General features: G+C 56.3%; 3 protein-coding genes across 6 annotated transcripts; 1 reads left to right on the top strand and 2 right to left on the bottom strand.

Moving 5' to 3' along the window:
- Positions 1–135: 135 nt before the first annotated feature.
- Positions 136–12,847, bottom strand: TTC5 (tetratricopeptide repeat domain 5). Its single transcript, XM_072921299.1, has 13 exons — positions 12,736–12,847; positions 12,477–12,541; positions 11,330–11,512; positions 10,135–10,333; positions 8,427–8,641; positions 7,556–7,745; positions 6,525–6,616; positions 5,504–5,560; positions 4,730–4,876; positions 3,051–3,238; positions 1,930–2,074; positions 280–417; positions 136–225 (listed from the first exon to the last, which is right to left on the bottom strand). Exons 1-13 carry the CDS (start codon positions 12,845–12,847, stop codon positions 208–210), a joined length of 1,749 nt encoding a protein of 582 aa, XP_072777400.1. The 3' UTR covers positions 136–207.
- Positions 12,848–13,463: 616 nt separating this feature from the next.
- OSGEP (O-sialoglycoprotein endopeptidase) lies at positions 13,464–21,362 on the bottom strand. The gene is given in 11 exon segments (NM_001245609.2): positions 13,464–13,555; positions 13,632–13,730; positions 13,804–13,879; positions 14,166–14,256; positions 15,265–15,330; positions 16,229–16,307; positions 17,371–17,420; positions 17,518–17,613; positions 18,636–18,811; positions 21,029–21,148; positions 21,228–21,362. Coding segments are annotated over 11 exon segments (1,008 nt in total). The 5' UTR covers positions 21,343–21,362; the 3' UTR covers positions 13,464–13,515.
- Positions 21,363–21,427: 65 nt separating this feature from the next.
- On the top strand, positions 21,428–26,793 carry APEX1 (apurinic/apyrimidinic endodeoxyribonuclease 1). 4 transcript variants are annotated; one of them, XM_072921318.1, is made up of 5 exons: positions 21,428–21,557; positions 22,076–22,149; positions 22,688–22,845; positions 23,990–24,182; positions 26,162–26,792. In XM_072921318.1, the coding sequence occupies exons 2-5, from the start codon at positions 22,092–22,094 to the stop codon at positions 26,674–26,676; spliced, it is 924 nt and encodes a 307-aa protein (XP_072777419.1). In that variant the 5' UTR covers positions 21,428–21,557; positions 22,076–22,091; the 3' UTR covers positions 26,677–26,792. The 4 variants fall into 4 exon arrangements, with proteins under 4 accessions (XP_072777419.1, XP_041568801.2, XP_072777417.1 ...); XM_041712867.2 differs by having other exon boundaries at positions 21,445–21,593; positions 26,162–26,793; XM_072921316.1 differs by lacking the exon at positions 21,428–21,557 and adding an exon at positions 21,652–21,670 and having other exon boundaries at positions 26,162–26,793.
- The last annotated feature ends 541 nt before the right edge of the window (positions 26,794–27,334 follow it).

Raw genomic sequence — 27,334 nt, 5'->3', positions numbered from 1 at the left:
TGTGCCGTAATCCAAGATGGCAGCCCCCATATCCCAATCCAAGATGGCTGCCCCCATGTGCCATACTCCAATATGGCTGCCCCCATGTGCCCTAATCCAAGATGGCGGCGCCGAAGTCACGACCCCGAGTCCGGGTTTCCCAAAATCTCCGTTTATTGCCCCGATCGGGGTGGGCGTGGTCAGCGCACGGCGGCGCGCCGGGATTGGTCAGTTGGCGTTGGGGGGGCGTGTCCGGGGCGGGCGGCGGCGCGCCGGGATTGGTCAGTTGGCGTTCGGGGGCGTGTCCGGGGCGGGCGGCGGCGCGCCGGGATTGGTCAGCGCCAGGCGGGGCGGGGCCAGGGCGTGGCCGGGCGGGCGGCGGCCGTTGACCACCAGGGACAGGGGGGAGGGGACGCGCAGCCCCACGAAGGAGAACGTCTGGGGGGGGGAGAGACCAGTAAAGACCAGTATAAACCAGTATAAACCATTATAAACCATTATAAACTGTTATAAACCAGTATGGACAAGTATGGACCAGTATAAACCATTATAAACCACTATAGACAGGGACAGGCGGGAGGGGACACGCAGCCCCACGAAGGAGAACGTCTGGGGGGAGAGAGACCAGTATAAACCAGTATAAACCAGTATAAATCGTTATAAACTGTTATAAAACATTATAAACTGGTATGGACCAGTATAAACCAGTATAAACCAGTACAGACAGGGACAGGGGGGAGGGGACACGGAGCCCCACGAAGGAGAAGGTCTGGGGGGAACAGAGACCAGTGAGGACCAGTATAAACCAGTATAAACCAGTTTAAACCAGTATAAACCAGTATAAATCGTTATAAACTGTTATAAAACATTATAAACCGGTATGGACCAGTATAAACCAGTATGGACCAGTATAAACAGTTATAAACCAGTAAGGACCAGTATGGACCAGTATAAACCAGTTATAAACTGTTATAAACCAGTAAGGACCAGTATAAACCAGTATAAACCAGTATAAATCGTTATAAACTGTTATAAACCATTATAAACCAGTAAGGACCAGTATGGACCAATATAGACAGTTATAAACCGTTATAAACAAGTAAGGACCAGTATGGACCAGTATAAACAGTTATAAACCAGTAAGGATCAGTTTGGACCAGTATAAACCAGTATAAACAGTTACAAACCATTATAAACCAGTCTGGACCAGTACAAACAGTTTTAAACCATTAGAAACCAGTATGGACCAGTTTGGACCAGTATAAATAATTATAAACCATTATAAACCAGTTTGGACCAGTATAAACCAGTATAAACAATTATAAACCATTATGGACCATTATAAACCAATATAAACAGTTATAAGACAATATGGACCAGTATGGACCAGTATAAAACAGTTATAAGCCATTATAAACCAGTAAGGATCAGTTTAGACCAGTAAAGACCAGTATGGACCATTATAAACCAGTATAAACAGTTACAAACCATTATAAACCAGTATGGGCCAGTTAGGAACACTATAAACCACTTTGGACCAGCAGAAACCAGTACGGACCATTATAAACCAGTACGGACTGGTATAAAGCAATATTAACCAGTAAAAACCAGTCCGAACCATTCCAAACCAGTCCAAACCAGTATAGACCAATCCAAACAAGTCCAAACCACTTCGCACCAGTATAAACCAGTCCAAACCATTCCAAACCAGTATAAACCAGTCCAAACCAGTACAGAACGTTACAGAGCCCCCCACACCAGCCCAAACCAGTACAGACCAGTACAAACCAGTCCGTCTCACCTGTCCCTGGTGCTGGACCAGGTGATTGGTCAGCTCAGGCTCGGCCACGCCCACACCAGTACAAACCAGTATAAAACAGTACAAACCAGTATAAAATTACCCAAACCAGTACAAACCAGTACAGACCAGTACAAACCAGTTCCGCTCACCTGTCCCTGGTGCTGCACCAGGTGATTGGTCAGCTCGGGCTCGGCCACGCCCACCGCGTCGCCCACGGTCACGCCCCACGTGGGGGCGGCGTTGTACACGGTGACGGCGGCGACGGCCCCGCCCCCGTCCTGCAGCCCCACCGTGCTGGGGGCGGGGCCAGGTGAGCCACGCCCACCTGGGCCACGCCCATCACAGCCACACCCACCCGGCCCCGCCCCCGTCCTGCAGCCCAACCGTGCTGGGGGCGGGGCCAGGTGAGACACACCCACCTGGGCCACGCCCACCGAGACCACACCCATCCCTGACCACGCCCATCACAGCCACACCCACCCAGGCCACGCCCACCCGGCCCCGCCCCCGTCCTGCAGCCCCACCGTGCTGGGGGCGGGGCCAGGTGAGACACGCCCACTGAGACCACGCCCATCACAGCCACACCCATCCCGGTCACGCCCATCACAGCCACACCCATCCCGGTCACGCCCATCACAGCCACACCCATCCCGGCCACGCCCACCACGGCCCCGCCCCCGTCCTGCAGCCCCACCGTGCTGGGGGCAGGGCCAGAGTGAAACACGCCCACCGCGGCCACGCCCATCTGACCACGCCCACCACAGCCACGCCCAACGAGGCCCCGCCCACCCTCGTAAAGACCAGTATGGCCCAGTTAACTCCACTATATCCCGTCCCAGTTCACTCCTAGTCCCTCCCAGTTCATCCCAATCCCCCCGAATCCCCTCCCAGTCCCTCCCAGTTTATCCCAGTTCATCCCAATGCCCCCGACTCCCCTCCCAGTTTGTCCCAGTTCCCTCCCAGTCCCTTCCAATCCCCCCCCAGTCTTTTCCAGTCCCTCCCAGTCCCTCCCAGTTCATCCCAGTCCCCCCAAACCCCTCCAGTCCCCCCCAATCCCCTCCCAGTCCCCCCCAGTCCCTCCCAGTTTATCCCAGTCCCCCCCAATCCCCTCCCAATCTCCCCTCAGTCCCCCCCACTGCCCCACATTCCCCTCCCAGTCCCATCCCAGTCCCCCCAGTCCCCCCCGAATCCCCTCCCAGCCCCCCCCAATCCCCTCCCAGTCCCTCCCAGTCCCCCCCAGTCTATCCCAGTTTACCCCAGTGTCACTCACTAGGGCACGCCCCCGGGCGGGGCGGTGCTGAACAGGACCCTCCCCAGCACCACGCGGTGGGGGTTGGGCCCGGGGCGCAGCGCGGCGATGGGGGAGGGGCGCGGCCCCCCGGCCCCGCCCAGCGGCCCCAGCAGGGGGAGGGGCACCGGCCCGGCCACGCCCCGGCGGCGCTTCCCGCGCAGCTTCCCCTGGGGGCGGGGCCAAGGAAAGGGGGCGGGGCTTAGGGGGACACGCCCACTGTGCTCCTAGCCCCGCCCACCGCACCCCTGGCCCCGCCCACCGCTTCCCGCGCAGCTTCCCCTGGGGGCGGGGCCAGAGAGGGGCGGGGCTTAGGGGGACACGCCCATTGTGGTCCCAGCCCCGCCCACCGCAGCTTCCCCTGGGGGCGGGGCAAAGGGGGCGGGGCTTAGGGGGACACGCCCATGTTGACCCCGCCCACTGTGCAGCTTCCCCTGGGGGTGGGGCCAGAGAGGGGGCGGGGCTTAGGGGAACACGCCCACCACACCCCTGGTCCCGCCCTGTCCATCCCAGTCCCTCCCAGTCCCATCCCAGTGCATCCCAGTTCCCCCCAAATCCCGTCCCAGTCCATCCCAGTCCCCTCCCAGTGCATCCCAATCCCTTCCCAGTTCTTCCCAGTTTGTCCCAGTTCCCTCCAAATCCTCTCCCAGTCAGGCCCAGTTCCTCCCAGTCCCTCCCAAATCCCGTCCCAGTCCATCCCAATCCCCTCCCAGTCTGTCCCAGTCTGTCCCAGTCCCTCCCAGTTCCGTCGAAGTCCCTCCCAATCAGTCCCAGTCCATCCCAGTCCATCCCAATCCCCTCCCAGTGTGTCCCAGTTTGATCCCAGTCTGTCCCAGTTTGTTCCCAGTTCCCTTGAAGTCCCTTCCCAGTCTGTCCCAGTCCCTCCCAGTCCATCCCAATTTGTCCCAGTTCCCCCCAATCCCCTCCCAGTGCATCCCAATCCCTTCCCAGTCTGTCCCAGTCCATCCCAGTTTGTCCCAGTTCCCCCCAAATCCCATCCCAGTCTGTCCCAGTTACTCCGAGTCCATCCCAGTTTGTCCCAGTTTCCTCCAAATCCCATTCCAGTCAGGCCCAGTTACTCCCAGTCCCTCCCAGTCCCCTCCCAGTGTGTCCCAGTTGAATCCCAGTCCCATCCCAGTCCCTCCCAGTCCCATCCCAGTCCATCCCAGTCCAATCCCAGTATATCCCAGTACATCCCAGTCCGTACCCGGCTCTCCAGCAGCCCGCACACCCTCCCCAGGTGCTCCAGCAGGTGCCCCAGTCCCATCCCAGTATATCCCAGTATATCCCAGTCCCATCCCAGTATATCCCAGTATATCCCAGTCCCATCCCAGTCCATTCCCAGTATACCCCAGTCCGTACCCGGCTCTCCAGCAGCCCGCACACCCTCCCCAGGTGCTCCAGCAGGTGCCCCAGTGTGTCCCAGTTCAATCCCAGTGTATCCCAGTCCCTCCCAGTCCAATCCCAGTATACCCCAGTCCGTACCCGGCTCTCCAGCAGCCCGCACACCCTCCCCAGGTGCTCCAGCAGGTGCCCCAGTGTATCCCAGTCCCATCCCAATCCATCCCAGTCCCATCCCAGTACATCCCAGTCCCATCCCAGTCCCACCCCAGTGTATCCCAGTCCCATCCCAGTATACCCCAGTATACCCCAGTCCGTACCCGGCTCTCCAGCAGCGCGCACACCCGCCCCAGGTGCTCCATCAGGTGCCGGTGCCGGTTCCGGGGCTCGGCCCAGCCCGGCGCCAGCTCGGCCGCGCGGCTCAGCCCCTCCAGCGCCCCCTGGAACCGCTCCAGGAACTGCAGCAGCTGCGGGGGGAGACACCTGGGTTACCTGGGGGCACCTGAGATACACCTGAGATACACCCAAACACACCTGGGTAAACCTGGGGGCACACCTGGGGTACAGCTGGGTACACCCACACACACCTGGGGATACCTGAGACACACCTGGGTAAACCTGGGGGCACCTGGAGGCACCTGGGCACACCTGAGACACACCTGGGTCACCTGGGGGTACACCTGGGATACACCTGAGCACACCTGGGTAAACCTGGGGGCGCACCTGGGCACACCCACACACACCTGGGCACACCTGGGGCACACCTGAGCACACCTGAGTACACCTGGGCACACCTGGGTACACCTGGGGTACACCTGGGTGCACCTGGGGATACCTGAGATACACCTGGGGATACCTAGGATACACCTCGGTACACCTGACATAAACCCAAACACACCTGGGTGCACCTGGGGGCACCTGGGCACACCTGAGATACACCCAAACACACCTGAGCAAACCTGAGACACACCTGAGACACACCTGAGACACACCTGGGCACACCTGGGGGTACACCTGAGCACACCTGGCCATACCAACACACACCTGAGCACACCTGAGCACACCTGAGCCCCGCCCAGCCCCGCCCCGCTCACCGTGGCGCGGTTCAGGTGCAGGTCGGGGTTGGCGGCGGCCGCGGGGTCCACGCGCTCCTGCGGGCAGAATTTTGGGTCATTTCGGGTCATTTTGGGTCATTTTGGGAATTTTTGGAGCCACTGAGGGATCCCTGGTGGATATTGCAATTTTTTTGGGCAGTTTTGTTGTTTTTTGGGGTTTTTGTTTTATTTTTTAAAGTTTTCAGTGGGTTTTGAACGGTTTTTGTGGTTTTGGGCTTTTTTTTGGGTGTTTTTTGAGGCATTTGGTCGTTTTTAGTGGGTTTAGGGATCCAAGGGGGGTTCTGGGTCATTTTTGGTGGTTTTAAAGTATTTTCAGTAGTTTCGGGGTATTTTTGTTGGCTTGGGAGTTTTTTTGGGTCATTTTTGGTGGTCTTGGGTGATTTTTGGTGGTTTTGAGTATTTTTGGTAGTTTCAGGATATTTTTTGGTGATTTTTGGTTTTTTTGAGGCGGTTTTTGGTGGTTTTGGATCATTTTTGGTGGTTTTGAGTATTTTTGGTACTTTCGGGGTATTTTTTGTGGTTTGGGGAGTTTTTTGGGTCATCTTTGTTGCTTTTGAATCATTTTTGGTGGTTTTGAGTATTTCTGGTACTTTCAGGGTATTTTTGGTGGTTTGATGGTTTTTTGTGACCGTTTTTGGTGCTTTTGGGTAAATTCTGATCGTTTTGGGCAGTTTTTGGTGCTTTTGGGTAAATTTTAATAATTTCGGAGAGTTTTTGATGCCTTTGGGCATTCCCTGGGTGGTTTTTGGGTGATTTCTTGCGTAATTTTTTTGGATTTTTTGGCCAATACCGCGTAGCCACACCCCACCCAGCTCATTAACATAACCACGCCCCCAGGGTTAGCCCCGCCCCCAGGGTTAGCCCCGCCCCCAGGGTTAGCCACACCCCCGGGATTAACCACACCCCCTGGATTAACCACGCCCCCAGGATTAGCCCCGCCCCCAGGGTTAGCCACGCCCCCCGATTAAGCCCCGCCCCCCGGATTGGCCCCGCCCCTCACCGCCTGTGCGTAGGCCGCCAGGGCGCGCCGGGCGCTGCCGGGGCTCTGCCCGCCCGCGAAGAACAGCGCCACGTGGGCGTTGGCCAGCACGTCTGCGGGGGGAGGAACAGGTGAGAGACGCACCTGGTGCAGGTGGGCGCACCTGAGTGCACCTGAGTTACACCTGAGAGACACCTGGGATACACCTGGCTACACCTGAGATACACCTGGGTGCACCTGGGCACACCTGGGATACACCTGGGGATATCTGAGTTACACCGGAGCACACCTGGGCACACCTGGGATACACCTGGGCACACCTGAGATATACCCGGGCACAGGTGAGCTCACCTAGGCACACCTGAGATACACCTGGGTACACCTGGATGCACCTGAGATACAACTGGGCACACCTGAGATATACCCAGGCACAGGTGAGTGCACCTGGGTACACCTGGGTGCACCTGGGATACACCTGGGTACACCTGGGTGCACCTCGGCACACCTGAGTTACACCTGAGCACACCTGGACACACCTGGGCACACCTGGGTGCACCTGGGCACACCTGGGACACACCTGGGCACACCTGGGCACACCTGGGCACACCTGAGCCCCTCCCCACACCCACCCGCGCCCCGCCCAGCCCCTCCCCAGCCCCAAGTGAGACCCACACCTGAGCCCCTCTACCCCCGCCCACACCTGCCCCAGGTTAGATTCACACCAGCTCTGGCCGTTTTTGGGGTCACACCTGAGCCCCTCTAACCCACACCTGTCCCAGGTGAGACTCACACCAGCTCTGGCCGTTCCTGGGGTCACACCTGAGCCCCTCTAACCCACCCACACCTGCCCAGGTGAGACTCACACCTGCCCAGGTGAGACCCACACCCACACCTGTCCCAGGTGAGACTCACACCAGCTCTGGCCGTTTTTGGGGTCACACCTGAGCCCCTCACACCCACACCTGTCCCAGGTGAGACTCACACCAGCTCTGGCCGTTTTTGGGGTCACACCTGAGCCCCTCACACCCACACCTGTCCCAGGTGAGACTCACACCAGCTCTGGCCGTTTTTGGGGTCACACCTGACCGCCGCCTCCGCCTGGGCCAGGCTCTCCCTCAGGGCTCCGCCCCCCGGGGCTGGCCCCGCCCCCTCGCCGCCAGGCCCCGCCCCCCGCGGGCCCGGCCCCGCCCCCTGCGCCCGCAGCGCCATGGAGAGCAGGCGCCGCGCCTCGGGGTCCTCGCCCTGGGGGAAAAACGGGGAAAACGGGGGTTAGAGACGTTAGAAAAGGTCAAAGTGACAAAATCGGTGATAAAAAAATGATAATACCCCAAAAAACGGCAAAAAAATACCCCAAAAACAGTGTAAAAACAGCTTAAATCGAGAAATCATCAAAAACCCTCAAAATCCCAAAAAAAACTGCAAAAGAATACCCCAAACACCCCAAAAACAGCCTAAACCAAAAAATCACCCAAATAATTCCCAAAAAATTCCTAATAGTCCCAAAAATCCCCAAAAACGCCCAAAAATCCCCAAAAGCCCACAAAAATCCACCAAAACCCACCCAGAAATCCCGAAAATCCACATAAAATCCCCAAAAACCCACAAAAAATCACCCCAAAAAAATCACCCAAAACAAATCCCCAAAATATTCCTTAAAAATTCCTAAAAGTCCCAAAAATCCCCGAAAACCCCCAAATCCCCAACAACCCCCAAAAAGCCACCAAAACCCACCCAGAAATCCCGAAAACCCACCCAAAAATCCCAAAAACCCACCTAAAACCCCCAAAAACCCCAAAAAAATCCCCCAAAAATTCCCAAAAAATTCCCAAAAAACCCCCAAAAAATCTCAAAAAAATCCCCAAAAATCCCAAAAAAATCCCCAAAGTCCCAAAAACCCCTGAAAGTGCCCCAAACCCGCCTGACCTGCCGCAGGGCGCCGCCGAAGGCCTGCCTTGCCCCCCGCAGGTCCCCGCGCCGCCAGCGCTGCTCGCCCAGGTGCCGCCAGGCCGCGCCCAGGGCGGGGTCCAGCTTCAGGGCGTGGCCCAGCGCCGCCTCCGCCCGCGCCGCGCCCGCCGCCGGGGCCACGCCCAGCGCCCGCGCCCGCAGCACCAGCGCCCGGCCCCGCCCTGCCGGGGAGACTGGGAAATAAAGGGTTAATAAATGGGGTGGAGCCGTGGGGACACACCCAGGACACACCTGGACACGCCCAGGACACACCTGGACACACACAGGACACACCTGGACACACCTGGACACACCTGGGCACACCTGAGAGCTCATACAGATACACCTGGGCTCACCTGGGCACACACACACACACCTGGGCACACCTGAGCTCATATAGAGACACCTATGGTACACAGAGACACACCCTGACACACCTGGACACACCTGGACACGCCCCGCAGGTGAGACTGGAAAGGAAGGGGTTAATAATGGGGTGGGGCCGTGGGGACACACCCAGGACACACCTGGACACGCCCCAGCCACGCCCCGTTTAGGAGACTGGAAAGGAAAGGGTTAATAAGGGGGCGGGGCCATTGGGACACACCTTGACCACGCCCTGCAGGTGAGACTGGAAAGGGAAAGGGTGAATAAGGAGGTGGGGTCGTGGGGACACACCTGGCCACACCCTGACCATGCCCTGACAGGGAGACTGGGAAAGGAAGGGTTAAACAGGGGGCGGGGCTAACGGGACACATCCAGGACACACCTGGACACGCCCAGGACACACCTGGACACACCTGGATACACACCTGGACACACACCTGGACACACCTGGACACACACCTGGACACACCTAGGACACACCTGGACACACACCTGGACACACCTGGGCACACCTGGACACACTCAGAACACACCTGGACACACCTGGACACACCCAGGACACACCTGGGCACACCCAGGACACACCTGGACACACCTGGACACACCTGGGCACACCTGGACACACCCAGGACACACCTGGACACACCTGGGCACACCTGGGCACACCTGGACACACCTGGACACACCTGGGCACACCTGGACATGCCCAGGACACACCTGGGCACACCTGGACACACCTGGGCACACCTGGACACACCTGGACACACCTGGGCACACCTGGACACACACCTGGACACACACCTGGACACACCTGGACACACCTGGACACACCTGAGCACACCTGGACACACCCAGGACACACCTGGACACGCCCAGGACACACCTGGACACACCTGGACACACCTGGACACACCCAGGACACACCTGGACACACCTGGCCACGCTCAGGACACACCTGGACACACCTGGGCACACCCAGGACACACCTGGGGACACACCTGGACACACATGGGCACACCTGGACATGCCCTGGACACACCTGGACACGCCCAGGACACACCTGGGCACACCTGGGCACACCTGGACACACCTGGACACACCTGGACACACCTGGGCACACCTGGACACACCTGGCCACGCCCAGGACACACCTGGACACACCTGGACACACACCTGTACACACCTGGCCACACCCAGGACACACCTGGACACACCTGGGCACACCTGGGCACACCTGGACACACCTGGGCACACCTGGACACACCTGGGCACACCTGGACACACCTGGCCACGCCCCTACCATGGATCTGCTCCATCAGCCGCAGCGTCCGCTCCATCTCGGCCACCAAAGGGTCACCCGAGGGGTCAGTGGGGTCACCGGAGGGGTCAGCGGGGTCATGGCCGGGGTCACAGGGGTCACAGGTGGGGTCACAGGGGTCACAGGTGAGGTCACGACCCGGCAGTGAGTCCCGGAAACGGAAAAGCTCCGACAGCAGGTCCTGGGAGAGATTAAAAAAAACGGGAGAAATCAGCCCAAAATGAGCCAAAATCGTGGGAAATTACACCAAATAACATAAAATCAGAAAATAATCTAAAATAACAAAAAATAGTTGAAAAATGACCCATATTCACCCCCAAATCTGCTCTAAATAACACAAAATAACGGAAAAATAACCAAAAATCAGAAGAAATCAGCCCAAAGTGAGCCAAAATTGTGGGAAATTACACCAAATAACCAAAAATCAGAAAATAATCTAAAATAACAAAATATAGTTGAAAAAAAAACCATAATCACCCCCGAATCAGCTCTAAAAAACACAAAATAATGAAAAATAAGTCAAGATCAGATATAATCAGCCCAAAATGAGACAGAATCAGGGGAAATTACAAAAAGTAACCCAAAATTGGTGAAAACTACCCAAAAGTATGAAATATGACCCAAAATAACCCGAAAGCAGTGAAAATAACCTAAAATAACCAAAAATAACTGAAAAATAACCCGAAATTACCCCGAAAAAAGCACAAATAAGACCAAAGTGAGGCAGAATAATTGAAAATAATGTAAAATAACACAAAGTCAGTGAAAATAACCTAAAATAACAAAACAGACCTGGAAAATAACCCAAAATCAGTACAAGTTAGGCCAAAATGAACCGAAATAATGGGAAAAAAACCACCATTATCAAAATTATGACTAAAATCACTCCGAAATCAGCAGAAATCAGGCCAAAATAATGCAAAAACTTAAAATTACACAAAACACCTCAAAACCACTTCAATAATTAACGGGAAATAATTGAAAATAACCAAAAATGACAAAAAAAAGACGCCAAACCCCCCCTCACACAACGCCCCCCTCACAACCCCAGACCCCCCCCCTCAAAAAAACCCCAAAACTGCCCCCAAAAAAACCCCAAAACTGGCCCAAAAAACGGCCCCTCCTCCCCCACCGCCCCTCCCCCACCCCGGGGGTCCCTCCCCCGCCCCTCCCCCACCTCCATCCGCCTCAGCGCCGCCTCATCGCCGCCCTCCCCCCTCCCCCTCCGCCGCCGCTCTCCGCCGCCGCCGCCTCCTCCTCCGCCGGCGCCGCCATCTTCGCGCCCGGCCACGCCCACTTCCGCCTTCTCTTCCGGCCGCGCCGCGCTCCCATTGGCTGCGGCCGCGAGCGCGGGAAACCGCTACCAATCACGAGCCGTCAATCAAACACACAGCCCCGCCCCTTCCTCTTTCTGAGGCGAGGCCACGCCCCCTTCGCTTTCCCGCCCTTTTTTGGCCCCGCCCCCTCCTCCCCTCACGATCTCCCTCAGGATAAAAACCAACATCGGGGATCTTTTTTTTATTTAAAAAAACATTTAAATAAATTATTTTTACCTTTCCCCTCACGGTGTGTTGATAATAGTAAGAATCAGGCCCAAGCGGCCGCGATTTTATTTTTATTTCTATTAAAAAAACATTAAAATGAAGAACTTTTAGCTTTCCCCTCACGGTGTGTTCATATTAGAACGAATCAGGCCCAAGCGGTCGCGATTTTATTTTTATTTCTATTTAAATAACATTTAAATCAATAACTTTGGGCCTTCCCTTCACACCAAGAACCGGCACCGCGTTTTTATTTTATTTTTATTTAAAAATACGTTTAAATCAGTAACTTCCAGCTTTCCCCTCACTGTTTATTCATAATGGAAAGAATCGGCACCAAAGGGCCGCGTTTTTATTTTAAAAAACATTTAAGTAAAGAACTTTTAGCTTTCCCCTCACGATTTTTATATGTATACATATAATGGTTATATATTTTATTAAACAACTATTTAAAAAAAAAAACAACACAATTTTTATCTTTCCCCTCACAAAAACGCCGTGAGTTCCGCAGTGAAACAGTTTTTATTCCAAAAAATAAAATGAAATAAAAGTATTTAAAAAAAGGGAAAAAAACCCCAACAAAATAGAAATTTGAAATTAAAAAGAGCAAAACTATTAAGAACAAGGGGAAAAAACCCAACAAAATAGAAATTTGAAATTAAAAGAGCAAAACCTGGAAAGGGTGGAAGGTAGGAAAAATAAAAATAAGAAATAAAGAGATTGAAAAAAAATAAACCACAAAAGGCCACAAAAAAATAAGAATAATTTTTTAAAAACCCACACACATAAGAAAAAAGCGAAGTCCACAGCGCAGATCCTCCGGAAGCGTTTCCCGCCGGCGGCGCCGCCTGAGGGGGGAGAGAAGCGGAGTCAGAACGGGACAGAACCGGGATAAAAGCGGGATAAAAGCGGGTAAAAGCGGAATAAAACCGGGATAAAACCGGGAGGGCACCGAGACCGAACCGGGACAGAACCGGAGCCCCCCGGGATTATTTTGTTCGCTCCCCCGAAATCCGACGGGGCCCCGAGGCCCCGCCTCAGCCCCGCCGGGTGAAGAAGGAGCCGCCGCTGCTCTGCGACGCCGCTAAAACCCCGAGCGCCCGCGGCTGGCGGCGACGGGGGGAACGCGGGTCGGGGTCGCGATAGGCCGCCATGTCGCGATAGAATCGCGGCCGCCATGTCGCGATAGAACCACAACCGCCATTTCCCCATCGTACCTAAGAGAGGCGATCCCTCCGCCGGCCGCTGGAGAACTGCGCAGCTCCCACGCTCACCGACCAGCCCCTCAGCCAAGCCACGCCCCAGCCGCGCTCCCATTGGCCGGCGGGTGACCGCCTGTCAATCCTATTGGTTGATGCGCAGGATTATGCAGATATACCATGGGCGTGGCTAGCTGGTGATTGACAGAGGGGCGTGTCTCTGGGCGGTTGATTGACAGGTAAGACACCAATTCAACCCAATGGAAGGGGCGTGGTTTGCACGGATGATTGACAGATTATTAATGCAATAATTCAAGGGGCGTGGCTTGCAGCTGTTGATTGACAGGGAAGATATTAATGTGCTCCAATGGAAGGGGCGTGGCTTGTAGATAATGATTGACAGCTCAATTATTAATGTATGCCAAAGGGGCGTGGCTTGCAGCGTTTGATTGACAGATACAGCGCCGTGATTGACAAGGAGCCTCCAAACCTGATTGGTCCCCTCCAGAGGGGCGTGGCCACCCACCGAATGACGCAATCTGCTAACAAAAAGGCGTGGCCAAAACGGGGCGGGGTCATGAATATTTTATTAGGTGGGTGTGGCCACCTTGGGCGTGGCCGCCTCAATCCCGCCAGGTCACCTCCACCTCGTCCGTCCGGTACCTGTGGCAGCCAGAGGTCAAAGGTCAGAGGTCAGGTAACCCAAAATGGCCCCGCCCACCAGGCCACGCCCCCTGACCTCTGCGTGATCCCTGATTGGCTGAGCTCCGTCACCTGCCCCGCCCTCAGCATCTCGCACCCGGCCTGGGCGATCATGGCGCCGTTGTCGATGCAGTACCTGAGGGGTCAAAGGTCACGGGGCGGGGCCGCGCAGGTGAGCCACGCCCACCTCAGGTAAACCACGCCCTCACCTGTCGTCGACGGGGCAGAGCTCCGCCCCCCGGGCGTGGCACATGGCGCGCAGCATCTCCTGCAGCCGGTGGTTACCTGTGCGCAGGTGGGCAGGGGGGCGGGGTCAAAGGGTTGGACCACGCCCATCCGTCCCTGGACACGCCCTCACGGGGGTGACCACGCCCACAGGTGTGACCACACCCCAAAAATGTGATCACACCCCCAAAGTGACCACGCCCACCACAATTGAGGCCACGCCCACCCAAATGTGGCCACACCCACAACTAAAGCCATGCCCCATAATTGAGGCCACACCCCCAAATGTGACCACGCCCACCACAATTAAGACCACGCCCTCCCAGGTGTGACCCCGCCCACTCACAGGCCACGCCCCCCACCAGCAGCAGGTGCCTCGCCCGGGTCAGCGCCAGCGCCCGCTCGGTGACCTCGGCCAGCGCCGCAAACGCCGTCTCCTGCCCCAATTAACGCTCGTTAATTAGCGCTAATTAACCCTGCTGCTGATTAATTACACCCCGATTAACCCTGCCCCCAATTAATCACCGTTAATGAACCCTCCCCCTAATTAATATCCGCCATTAAACCTCGGCCAGCGCCGCCAAGGACGTCTCCTGCCCCAATTAACGCTAGTTAATTAGCGCTAATTAACCCTACTGCTCATTAATTGCACCCTGCTTAACCCCGCCCTTCATTAATACCCGTTAATTAACCCCGCTCCTGATTAATGAACCCAAATTAACCCTGTGCTGAATTAACACACCCCAAACCGCAATTAACGCCGCCGCTAATTAATAAACCCTAATTAACCCCACCCCAAATTAATAAACACTAATTAGCCCAACCCTAAATTTATAAATGGTAATTAGCACCGCCCCTTCTTAATAAACCCCAATTAAACCCCAATTAATGCCCCCAAACCCTAATTAACCTAATTAACCCCAATTAATGCCGCCAAACTTTAATTATCCTCCCAAAAACCCCCAATTATGGCCCCAAATAAACCCCAATTAATGCCCCCAGACCCCAATTAACTCCCCAAATCCTAATTAATGCACCCCAAACCCCAATTAACACCTCCCAAACCTCAATTAACCTAATTAACCCCAATTAATGCCCCCAAACCCCAATTAACCTAATTAACCCCAATTAATGCCCCCAAACTTTAATTATCCTCCCAAAAAACCCCAATTATGGCCCCAAATAAACCCCAATTAACGCCCCCAAATCCTAATTAACACCCCACAAATCCTTATTAACGCCCCCAAACCCTAATTAACCTAATTAACCCCAATTAATGTCCTCAAACCCCAATTATCCCCCCAAAAAACCACAATTAATGTCCCCAAGCCGCAATTAACAGCCCAAAAAACCCCAATTATTGCCCAAAAAACCCCAATTTTTGCCCAAAAAACCCAATTAACGCCCCCAAGCCCTAATTAATGCTAATTAGCGCGCTAATTAACCTGCAGGGAGAAGCAGAGATCCTCCGGGGTCGCCTCCCCCGACTGCAGCAGCTTCGGGGTCACGGCCTGGGGGAGTCGGGATTTTGGGGGATTTTGGGGATTTTTGGGGTATTTGGGGAATTTTGGGGATTTTGGGATTTTGGGATTTGGGTATTTGGGGAATTTTGGGTTTGGGATTTTGGGGATTTTGAGATTTTGGGATTTTAGGATTTGGGGAATTTTGGGATTTAGGTGTTTTGGGATTTTGAAATTTTGGGATTCGAGGATTTGGGGATTTTGGGGACTTTGGGTTTTATGTATTTTGGGATTTTGGAATTTTAGGATTTGGGGATTTGAGGATTTGGGGATTTTGGGTTTTACGGATTTTGGGGATTTTGGATTTTAGGTATTTTGGGTTTTTGGGATTTTGGGGTTTGGGGATTTGGGGAATTTTGGGTTTGGGGATTTTGGGGATTTGGGGATTTTGGGATTTGAGGATTTGGGGATTTGAGGATTTGGTGATTTTGGGATTTTGGGTTTTACGGATTTTGGGGATTTTGGATTTTAGGTATTTTGGGGTTTTGGGATTTTGGGGTTTGGGGATTTGGGGAATTTTGGGTTTGGTGATTTTGGGGATTTTGGGATTTTGGGATTTTGGGGATTTGGGGATTTGGGGTTTTGGGATTTAGGGATTTTGGAATTTTGGGGATTTGGGGAATTTTCGGTTTGGGATTTTGGGATTTGTGGAATTTTGGGAATTTTGAGATTTGGGGTTTGGGGATTTTGGGTTTGGGGATTTTTGGGATTTCAGGATTTTGGGATTTGCGGATTTGGGATTGGGGGGATTTTGGGATTTTCAGATTTTGGGATTTGGGAATTTTGGGTACCTGTAGGGTTTTGGGGTGAGAGCCGGGGAATTTGGGTCCCTGCAGGGTTTTGGGGTCCCAGAGGCGTTTTTGGGGTGATTTCTGGGGATTTTGGGTACCTGCAGGTGGGAGAGCAGCCCCGAGAAGGAGACGTCGAGGCCCTTGACCACGTAGGGCAGCGGGAGCAGGCGGCGGCCCCTGCGGTTTGGGGCAAAATCCGGGGGTTTTGGGTCAGACGCGGGATTTGGGGGAAAATCCGGGGATTTGGGGGAAAATCCGGGGATTTGGGGGAAAATACGGGGGTTTTGGGTCAGATATGGGGGTTTGCAGTCAGATCCAGGGATTTTGGGTCAGTTTGGGGTCAGATCCGCGTATTTTGGGGTCAGATACAGGGATTTTGGGTCAGGTTTGGGGTCAGATCTGGGGATTTTGGGGTCAAATCCAGAGATTTTTTGAGTCAGGTTTGGGGTCAGTTTTGGGTCCAGTTTTGGGGTTTTTTGGGTCACTCTGGGGTCCGTTTTGGGGCTATTTTTGGGTCACTTTGAGGTCAGTTTTGGGACCAGTTTTGGGGTGTTTTGGGGCCACTTTTGGGTTAGTTCTGGGGTGGTTTTGGGTCAGTTTTGGGGCCACTTTTGGGTTAGTTCTGGGGTGTTTTGGGGTCAGTTTTAGGGTCAGTTTTGGGGCCACTTTTGGGTTAGTTCTGGGGTGTTTTGGGGGCAGTTTTAGGGTCAGTTTTGGGGCCACTTTTGGGTTAGTTCTGGGGTGTTTTGGGGTCAGTTTTAGGGTCAGTTTTGGGGTCAGTTTTGGGGCCACTTTTGGGTTAGTTCTGGGCTGTTTTGGGGTCAGTTTTAGGGTCAGTTTTGGGGCCACTTTTGGGTTAGTTCTGGGGTGTTTTGGGGTCAGTTATGGGTTAGTTTTGAGGCCACTTTTGGGTTAGTTCTGGGCTGTTTTGGGGGCAGTTTTGGGGCCATTTTTAGGGTCAGTTTTGGGTTAGTTCAAGGGTGTTTTGGGGTCAGTTTTGGGTTAGTTCTGGGGTGTTTTGGGGTCAGTTTTGGGGTCAGTTTTGAGGCCACTTTTGGGTTAGTTCTGGGGTGTTTTGGGGTCAGTTTTGGGTTAGTTCCGACGTGTTTTGGTTTCAATTTTGGGGTCAGTTTTGTGTCAGTTTTTGGTCATTTCGGGGTCACTTTGGGGTCACTTATAGGTCACTCCGGGGCCATCTCCACGTCCCTTTTTGGGGCGTTTTCGGGCGGTTTTCGGTCACCTCTTGGCCAGCTGCTCCACGTTGTAGCCGGGACTGGGAGCGTTTGGGATCTGCGGGAAAAGGGGCGGGGTCAGGGTGGGCGTGGCCGATGGGGCGTGGCCAAATGGGGTGTGGTCAAGGGGGCGTGGCCGAGGGGGCGTGTCCCACCTGCAGCAGCCGCGCCAGGCGGTCGATGCAGTTGCCCAGCGCCACGTCCAGCGTCTCGCCCAGGATCCGGTACCGGCGCCGCGCGTAGGCGATCACCTGCGGGGGGCCCGGACGGCAGCGGCTCGCGATATGTCGCGATATCGGCCGTTTCCTCGCGATAGCTCGTGATATGTCGCGATATCGGCCTGATATCGTGCGATAGCTCGCGATAGCTCGCGATATATCGCGATATCGGCAGCTATCGCACGATATATCACGATATCGGCCACTAACACGTGATAACTTGCGATATATCGCGATATTGGCCACTGCTATCGCACGATATATCTTGATATCGGCCACTATCGCGTGATAACTCGCGATATGTTGCGATATCGTCCCGCTATCGCCCGATAGCTCGCGATATATCGCGATACCGGCCCGCTATCGTATGATATCGCGCAATATCGGACGCTATAGCACGATAGCTCGCGATATCACCCGCTTCCTCTTGGTATGTCACGATATGTTGCGATATCGACCGTGTTCTCTTGATATGTCACGATATCTTGCGATATTGGCCACTATCGCGTGATAGCTCACGATATCTCGCGATATCAACCGCTTCCTCTTGGTATGTCGCGACATCTCGTGATATCGGCCACTATCGTGCGATAGCTCGTGATATATCGCGATATCGGCTGCTTCCTCACGATATCTCGTGATATCAGCCACTATCTCATGATAACTCGCGATATATCGCGATATCGGCTGCCTCCTCTTGGTATGTCATGATATCTCACAATATTGAGCGCTTCCTCACAATATCTCGCGATATCAACCGCTTCCTCTTGGTATGTCGCGATATCTTCACGATATCGGCCATTCCCTCCCCCTCACCTCACAATATCGCAATATATCCTGCGATATCGCCCTGCCCCCCCACGATATATCGCGATATGGCCCCTCCCCCCCGTGATATCCTGCGATATATTGCGATATCCCACGATATATCGCGATATGGCCCCCCCCCGCGATATCCCGCGATATATCGCGATATGGCCCCCCGTATCGCGATATATCGCGGGCTATCGCCCCCTATCACGGCCTATCGCGGCCTATCGCGGCCTGTCGCTCACCTGTGTGTTGCCGCCGCTGACGTAGAGCACCAGCGGGTCGGGGGCGGCCCCCAGCAGCCGCCCCATCTCGATGTGCCCCACGCAGTGGTTGACGGCCAGCAGGGGGCGCCCCCAGAGCTGCGCCAGCGTCCGCGCCACCGCCGCCACCACCGCCAGCGGGGCGCCCATGCCCGGCCCTGACCCCCCAAAATAGCCGAAATCACAGCCCGGGGTCAGGGGAGACCCAAAAATCACCAACATTCAGCCCAGAAAATGCCCGGGGACTGGGAGAGTCCAGAGAGCCCCAAAAATCCCCCAAACCCCCCCCCGGGGTGAATGGGATAGTCCAGGGAGCCCCAAAACCCCAAAAATCCCCAAAATCCACCCCAGAAAATGCCCTGGTCTGGGAGAGGCCAGGAGCACCAAAATCCCCAAAATCCCTCAAAAATCCCCCCAAAACCCCCCCCCGTAAAGTCAGTGGGAGCGTCCAAACCCCCCTGGGGGTGAGTGGGAGAGTCCAGAGACCCCAAAACCCCAAAAACCCCAAAAAACACCCCCAAAACCCCCCCATGGGATGAGTGGGTGAGTCCAGGGAGCCCCAAAACCCCAAAATTCCCCTCAAAAATCCCCCAAAAGTCCAGGGACCCCAAAAACCCCAAAATCACCAAAAACACCCCCAGAAACCCCCCGTGGGATGAGTGGGAGAGTCCAGGGAGCCCCAAAACCCCCCTGGGGGTCAGTGGGAGAGTCCAGGGAGCCCAAAAACCCCAAAATTCCCTCAAAAATCCACCCAAAACCCCGACAGGGGTCAGTGGGAGAGTCCAGGGACCCCAAAACCCCAAAAATCCCCAAAATCCACCCCAAAACTCCCCCTGGGATCAGTGGGAGCGTCCAGGGAGCCCCAAAAATCACCAAAATCCACCCCAGAAAATGACCGGGGTCAAGGAGAGGCCAGGGAGCCCAAAAACCCCAAAATTCCCTCAAAAAACCGCCAAAACCCCCCCTGGGATGAGTGGGAGAGTCCAGGGAGCCCCAAAACCCCCCCAGGGGTGAGTGGGAGAGTCCAGGGAACCCCAAAACCCAAAAATTCCCTCAAAAATCCCCCCAAAACCCCCCCTGGGATTAGTGGGAGAGTCCAGGGGCCCCAAAACCCCCTCAGGGGTCAGTGGGAGAGTCCAAGGAGCCCCAAAAATCCCCCAAACCCCCCCCCCGGGGTGAATGGGATAGTCCAGGGAGCCCCAAAACCCCAAAAATCCCCAAAACCCACCCCAGAAAATGCCTGGGGGTCTGGGAGAGTCCAGGAGCCCAAAAATCCCAAAAATCACCTCAAAAATCCCCCGAAACCCCCCCATGGGATGAGTGGGAGAGTCCAAACCCCCCTGAGGGTGAGTGGGAGAGTCCAAGGAGCCCCAAAAACCCCAAAAATCACCTCAAAAAAAACCCCAAACCCCCCCGTGGGATGAGTGGGAGAGTCCAGGGACCCCAAAAATCCCCCAAAACCCCCCCAGAGTGAATGGGAGAGTCCAGAGAGCCCCAAACCCCCCCAGGGGTCAGTGGGAGAGTCCAGGGATCCCCAAAACCCCAAAAATCACCTCAAAACCCCCCCAAAACCCCATCATGGGATGAGTGGGAGAGTCCAGGGAGCCCCAAAAATCCCCAAAATCCACCCCAGAAAATGCCCGGGGGTCTGGGAGAGTCCAGGGAGCCCAAAATCCCTCAAATCCCCCCCAAAATTCCCCCGAGCCCCAATAATGGTCCTGTCCATGGCCATGGGGATCTATGGGGCCTGTGGGGGATCTGTGGGGCCTGGGGGGATCAGTGGGGGATCCATGGGGTCTGTGGGGCCTGTGCGGCCTCTGTGGGGCCTGTGAGGCCTCTGTGAGGCCTCTGTGGGGCCTGTGAAGCCTTTATGGGGCCTGTGAGGGATCTATGGGGCCTGTGAGGCCTTTATGGGGCCTGTGGGGCCTCTATGGGGCCTGTGGGGCCTGTGAGGCCTCTATGGGGCCTGTGGGGCCTCTGTGGGGCCTGTGGGGGATCTATGGGGTCTGTGAGGCCTCTATGGGGCCTGTGAGGCCTCTGTGGGGCCTGTGAGGGATCTATGGGGCCTGTGAGGGATCTATGGGGCCTGTGGGGCCTTTTTGGGGCCTGTGGGGGATCTATGGGGCCTGTGAGGCCTTTATGGGGCCTGTGAGGGATCTATGGGGCCTGTGAGGCCTCTGTGGGGCCTGTGAGGCCTTTATGGGGCCTGTGAGGCCTTTATGGGGCCTATGAGGCCTCTATGGGGCCTGTGGGGGATCTATGGGGCCTATGGGGCCTGTGAGGCCTCCATGGGGCCTGTGGGGCCCCGTTAATCCCGGTAACCCCGTTAATCCCGGTAACCCCGTTAATCCCGGTAACCCCGGTAGTCCCGGTACCTCTGGTGAACGCCACCCCGTCCAGCTCCCGCGGCTCCACTCCCGCGTCCCGCAGCGCGTCCCGCACCAGCCCCAGCACCGCCGCCCGGTGGTGCCGCCCGGTGGGGCCGGGGGCGAACCCTGCGGGGGCAGCACCGGGCTCAGCACCGGGGGCAGCACCGGGGGGATAACCGGGGCGGCGGGGGGGAAGTGACGTCACCGTGTCCCGGCGGCGTGACGTAGGTGGCGCGGCGGTTGCTGAGGACGGCGCCGTCCCGCACCACCCCCGCCCCCACCTTGTTGGCGGAGCCCTCCAGCCCCAGCACGGTCGGCATGACGTCACGCCCGGTACGCCGCCGGTGACGTCAAACCGCCGCCGCTCTTCCTCCTCCTCCTCCTCCTCCTCCTCCCTCCTCTTCTTCTTCTTCCGGTTCCGGCCACGCCCCCTCCGCCTCGAGGCTCCGCTGTTCCCGCGCGCGCTGAGCCGCTCCCGCCCCGTTCCCGCCGCCGCCGCCGCGGCCGCCGATTGGTCAGCGCGGAGGAGGCTAAGGTACGGCGGGCGCTGATTGGTCAGCACGCGGCTGAGGTACGGCGGGTGCTGATTGGTCACCGCGCGGGGGGGCTGAGGTACGGCGGGTGCTGATTGGTCAGCGCGTGGCTGAGGTACGGCGGGCTCTGATTGGTCACCGCGGGGCTGAGGTACGGTGGGCGCTGATTGGACGGTCAGCGCGTGGCTGAGGTACGGCGGGTGCTGATTGGTCAGCGCGCAGGGTGGGGGGGGGGGCTGAGGTACGGCGAGCGCTCATTGGTCGTTCACCGCGTGGCTGAGGCACGGCGGGCGCTGATTGGTCGTTCACCGCGTGGCTGAGGCACGGCGGGCAGTGATTGGTCCCGGCGGGGCTGAGGTACGGCGAGCTCTGATTGGACGCGGGTTCTGAGGTACGGCGGGCTCTGATTGGCCGCCGCGGTGTGTGGGGGGAAAGAGGCGCGCTCTGATTGGCGGAGCCGCGGCGTGGAGGCGGGATTTAAAGCCGCGGCGTGCTCTGATTGGCTCCCTTTCATTCGCAGGGGCGGGGCCAGCGCCATGCCGAAGCGCGGGAAGAAGAAGGAGGAGGAGGAGGAGAGCGGCGGGGACGGGACGGGTGAGTGACCGGGACTGACCAGTATAACCCAGTATGGACCAGTACGGACCAGTATGGACCAGTACGGACCACTCGTGTATCCCCGTGCTCCCAGTAACCCCGCCCCCACACGCCCCAGTCCCTCCCAGTGCGCCCCAATCCCCTCCCAGTTCCTCCCAGTTCCCCCCAGTCCATCCCAGTTTATCCCAGTCCCATCCCAGTTCCCTCCCAGTCCCTCCCAGTTTATCCCAGTTCTTTCCAGTCCCCCCCCAGTCCCTCCCAATGCGCCCCAATCCCCTCCCAGTTTCTCCCAGTTTATTCCAATCCCATTCCAGTCCCCCCAGTCCCCCCAGTCCCTCCCAGTTCCTTCATAGTCCCTCCCAGTCCCCCCCAATCCCATCCCAGTTTATCCCAGTCCCCCCCAAATCCCTCCCAGTTTATCCCAGTCCCCCCCCAGTCCCTCCCAGTCCCTCCCAGTCCCCCCAGTCCCTCCCAGTCCATCCCAAACCCCCCCCAGTTTATCCCAGTCCCCCCAGTTTACCCCATCTCCCTCCCTTAGGCCCCAGCCCCGCCAAGGCGCCGCGGGCGTGTCCGGCCCCGCCCTACGAGGACCCGCCCGCACGGGAGGCCACGCCCGAGGGGCGGCGCTGGACGCTCAAGGTCAGCTCCTGGAACGTGGACGGGCTGCGGGCGTGGCTGCGCAAGGGCGGGGCACAGGTGAGCGGGGCGGGGCTTTAGGAAAGGGGGCAGGGCACAGGTGAGCGGGGCGGGGCCTCAGAGGGGGCGGGGCTGCGCAAGGGCGGGGCCCAGGTACGTGGGCGGGGCACAGGTGAGCGGGGCGGGGCACAGGTGTGTGGGCAGGGCTCAGGTGAGCGGGGCGGGGCTTTGGGAAAAGGGGTGGGGCTCAGGTGAGTGGCGCGGGGCTCAGGTACATGGGGCGGGGCCTCAGAGGGGCGGGGCTTGAGGATTGGGGGCGTGGCTGCGCAAGGGCGGGGCACAGGTGAGCGGGGCGGGGCTCAGGTGAGCGGGGCGGGGCCTCAGAGGGGGCGTGGCTGCGCAAGGGCGGGGCCCAGGTGAGTGGGGCAGGGCCTCTGGGAAAGGGGGCGGGGCTTGTGGGTTTGGGGGTGGGGCTTTTTGGGGTCCCCTGGCGCCATTTGGGTTTCCCTGGTGTAAATTTTGGGGTTCCCCCCGTATAATTTTGGGGTTCCTGCATAATTTCGGGTTTCCTTCAGTTTTGGGGTTCCCCAGCATAATTTTGGTGTTCCCTGGTGTCAATTTGGGGGTTCTCCTGTGTAATTTGGGGGTTCCCCGGTGCAATTTTGGGATTCCTGCAGTTTTGGGGTTCCCCGGTATAATTTTGGGGTTCCCTGGTGTAATTTTTGGGTTCCCCGGTGTAATTTTGGGGTTCCCCGGTGCAATTTCAGGATTCCCGCAGTTTTGGGGTTCCCCGGTATAATTTCAGGTTCCCTGTATAATTTTGGGGTTCTCTTGTATAATTTTGGGGTTCCTGTATTATTTCGGGTTTCCTGCAGTTTTGGGGTTCCCCTATGTAATTTTGGGGCTCCCCTGTGTAATTTCAGGGTTCTCCAGTGTACTTTTGCCTTTCCCCTGTATAATTTCGGGTTCCCCTGTATAATTTTTGGTTCCCCGCTATAAATTTTAGGTTCCCCTGTATAATTTTGGGTTCCCCTGTATAAATTTTGGTTTTCCCCTGTATAATTTCGGTTTCCCTGGTATAATTTTTGGGTTCCCTGATATAATTTTGGGTTCCCTGGTATAAATTTTGGATTCCCCTGTATAATTTTGGGTTCCCCGGTATAAATTTTGGGTTCCTGGTATAAATTTGGGGTTCCCCGTGCAGTGGGTGCAGGAGGAGGCGCCGGACGTGCTGTGCCTGCAGGAGACCAAGTGCGCGGCGGCGGCGGTGCCGGCGGAGGTGCGGGCGCTGCCGGGGCTGCCACACCAGTTCTGGTGCAGCGCCAAGGACCGGCCGGGCTACAGCGGCGTGGGGCTGCTGGCGCGCAGCGAGCCGCTGGACGTCACCTACGGCATCGGTGAGGGGCTGATGGACCCCCAATCCGGCTGGAAATGCCCCAAAATTACCCCCAAATCGGCCTAAAAATGCCCCAAAAGTGTCCCTGAAACTGCCCTGAAATCGGCCTGAAACTGCCCCAAACTTACCCCCCAATCCGGCTGGAAATGCCCCAAAATTACTCCCAAATCCGCCTGGAAATGCCCCAAAATTACCCCCGAATCCGGCTGGAAATGCCCCAAAAGTGTCCCTGAAACCGGCCTGGAAATGCCCCAAAATTACCCCCAAATCGGCCTAAAAATGCCCCAAAAGTGTTCCTGAAACTGCCCTGAAACCAGCCTGGAACTGCCCCAAAATTACCCCCCGAATCTGCCTGGAACTGCCCCAAAATTATCCTGATAATGCCCCAAAATCCGCCTGAAACTGCCCCAAAAGTGTCCCTGAAATCAGCCTGGAAATGCCCCAAAATTACCCCCAAATCGGCCTAAAAATGCCCCAAAAGTGTTCCTGAAACTGCCCTGAAATCGGCCTGAAACTGCCCCAAAATTACCCCCCAATCCGGCTGGAAATGCCCCAAAATTATCCCCGAATCCGCCCGAAAATGCCCCAAAAGTGTCCCTGAAATTACCCTGAAACTGCCCCAAAAGTGTCCCTGAAATCGGCCTGGAAATGCCCCAAAATTACCCCCAAATCCAGCTGGAAATGCCCCAAAAGTGTCCCTGAAATTGGCCTGGAACTGCCCTGAAATCACTCCCAAATCCGCCTGAAAATGCCCCAAAAGTGTCCCTGAAATCGGCCTGAAACTGCCCCCAAATCCGCCTGAATATGACCCAAAAGTGTCCCTGAAACCGGCCTGGAACTGCCCCAAAATTACCCTGAAAATGCCCCAAAAGTGTCCCTGAAACCGGCCTGAAACTGCCCCTAAATTACCCCCAAATCGGCCTGGAAATGCCCCAAAAGTGTCCCTCAAACCGGCCTGGAACTGCTCCAAAATTACCCCCAAATCCGGCTGAAAATGCCCCAAAATTACCCCCAAATCCGCCTGGAAATGCCCCAAAAGTGTCCCTGAAATCGGCCTGGAACTGCCCCAAAATTACCCTGAAACTGCCCCAAAAGTGTCCCTGAAACCGGCCTGGAACTGCCCCAAAATTACCCCCAAATCTGCCTGAAAATGCCTCAAAATTACCCTGAAACTGCCCCAAAAGTGTCTCTGAAATCAGCCTGGAGCTGCCCCGAAATTACCCCCAAATCCGCCTGAAAATTCCCCAAAAGTGTCCCTGAAATCCGCCTGAAACTGCCCCAAAAGTGTCCCTGAAATCAGCCCGAAACTGCCCCAAAAGTGTCCCCTGAAATCGGCCTGAAACTGCCCTGAAATCACCCCAAAATCGGCCTGAAACTGCCCCAAAAGTGTCCCAGAAATTGGTCTGAAACTGCCCCAAAATTACCCCAAATCTGCCTGAAACTGCCCCAAAAGTGTCCCTGAAATTGGCCTGAAACTGCCCCAAAATTACCCCAAAATCGGCCTGAAACTGCCCCAAAAGTGTCCCTGAAATTGGCCTGGAGCTGCCCTGAAATCACCCCCAAATCGGCCTGAAAATGCCCCAAAAGTACCCCCAAATCCGCCTGAAAATGCCTCAAAATTGGCCTGAAACTGCCCCAAAAATGTCCCAAAATCCACCTGAGAATGTGCCCAGAAATCCACTCCAGCTCTGTCCCAGTCACCCCAGTCCCCCCCAATCCCCTCCCAGTCCCTCCCAGTCCCCTCCCAGTCCCCCCAGTTCCCCCCCAGTCCCCCCAATCCCCTCCCAGTCCCTCCCAGACCCTCCCAGTCCCTCCCAGTTTGTTCCAAATCCCCTCCCAGTCCCCTCCAAATCCCTCCCAGTGCATCCCAATCTCCCCCAATCCCTCCCAGTCCCCCCAGTTTCCCCCCAGTCCCTCCCATTTCATTCCCAGTCCCCCCCAGTCCCCCCACCTCACCCCCACCCCATCCCGTCCCCGCAGGCGACCCGGAGCACGACGCCGACGGCCGGGTGCTGACGGCCGAGTTCCCGTCGCTGTTCGTGGTGTGCGCCTACGTGCCCAACGCCGGCCGGGGGCTGGTGCGGCTGGAGCCGCGCCTGCGCTTCGACGCCGCCTTCCTGCAGTTCCTGCGCCGCCTGGACGCGCGCAAGCCCGTGCTGCTGTGCGGCGACCTCAACGTGGCGCACGCCGACATCGACCTGTGCCACCCGCGCGCCAACCGCGCCAGCCCCGGCTTCACGCCGCAGGAGCGCGACGGCTTCTCCCGCCTGCTGGCCGCCGGCTTCGTCGACTCCTTCCGCCACCTGTACCCGGCGGCGCGCGGCGCCTTCACCTTCTGGACCTACCTGGGCGGCGCGCGGGCGCGCAACGTGGGCTGGCGGCTGGACTACGCCGTGATCTCGCAGCGCCTGCTGGGGGCGCTCTGCGACTCCAAGATTCGCAACACCGTGCCGGGCAGCGACCACTGCCCCATCACCGCGCTGCTGGCGGTCTAGGGCGGAACGCGACGGGGTTCCCGGGAAAGCGATCGAAGGTGGGGTCTGGCGGCGTTGTGGGTTCGGAGTTGGGGGTGGTTTGGTTTAATTTGGCCCAAAATTGGCTTAAATTGTCGCAAATTCGCTCAAAGTTGGAGTTGGGTGGACATGTCTGTTTTTAATTGGAAGTGTCTTGGCTCAATTTGGCCCAAAATTGGCTTAAATTGGCTCAAAATCGATCAAAGTTGGAGCTTGATAGAGGTGTCTGTTTTTAATTGGAAGTGTTTTGGCTCAATTTGCCCCAAAATTGTCTTAAATTCACTCAAAGTTTGAGTTTGATGCTGTTGTCTGTTCTTAATTGGAAGTGTTTTGGCTCAATTTGGCCCAAAATTGGCTTAAATTGGCTCAAAATGACTCAAAGTTGGAGTTTAATGATACTGTGTGTGTCTGTTTTTAATTGGACGTGTTTTGGCTCAATTTGGCCCAAAATCAGCTCAAATTTGCTCAAAATCAGAGTTCGAGCTTGATGATGTTGTTGACCTTTGATTGGACGTGTTTTGGTTCAATTTGGACCAAAATTGGCTTAAATTGGCTCAAAATGCCTTAAAGTTGGAGTTTGCGTTGTCTGTTTTTAATTGGACGTGTTTTGGCTCAATTTGGCCCAAAATTGGCTTAAATT

This window comes from Taeniopygia guttata, chromosome 36, assembly GCF_048771995.1.
Source record: "Taeniopygia guttata chromosome 36, bTaeGut7.mat, whole genome shotgun sequence".
Classification (NCBI taxonomy): domain Eukaryota; kingdom Metazoa; phylum Chordata; class Aves; order Passeriformes; family Estrildidae; genus Taeniopygia; species Taeniopygia guttata.
This window is presented reverse-complemented; position numbering and strand designations above follow the sequence as displayed.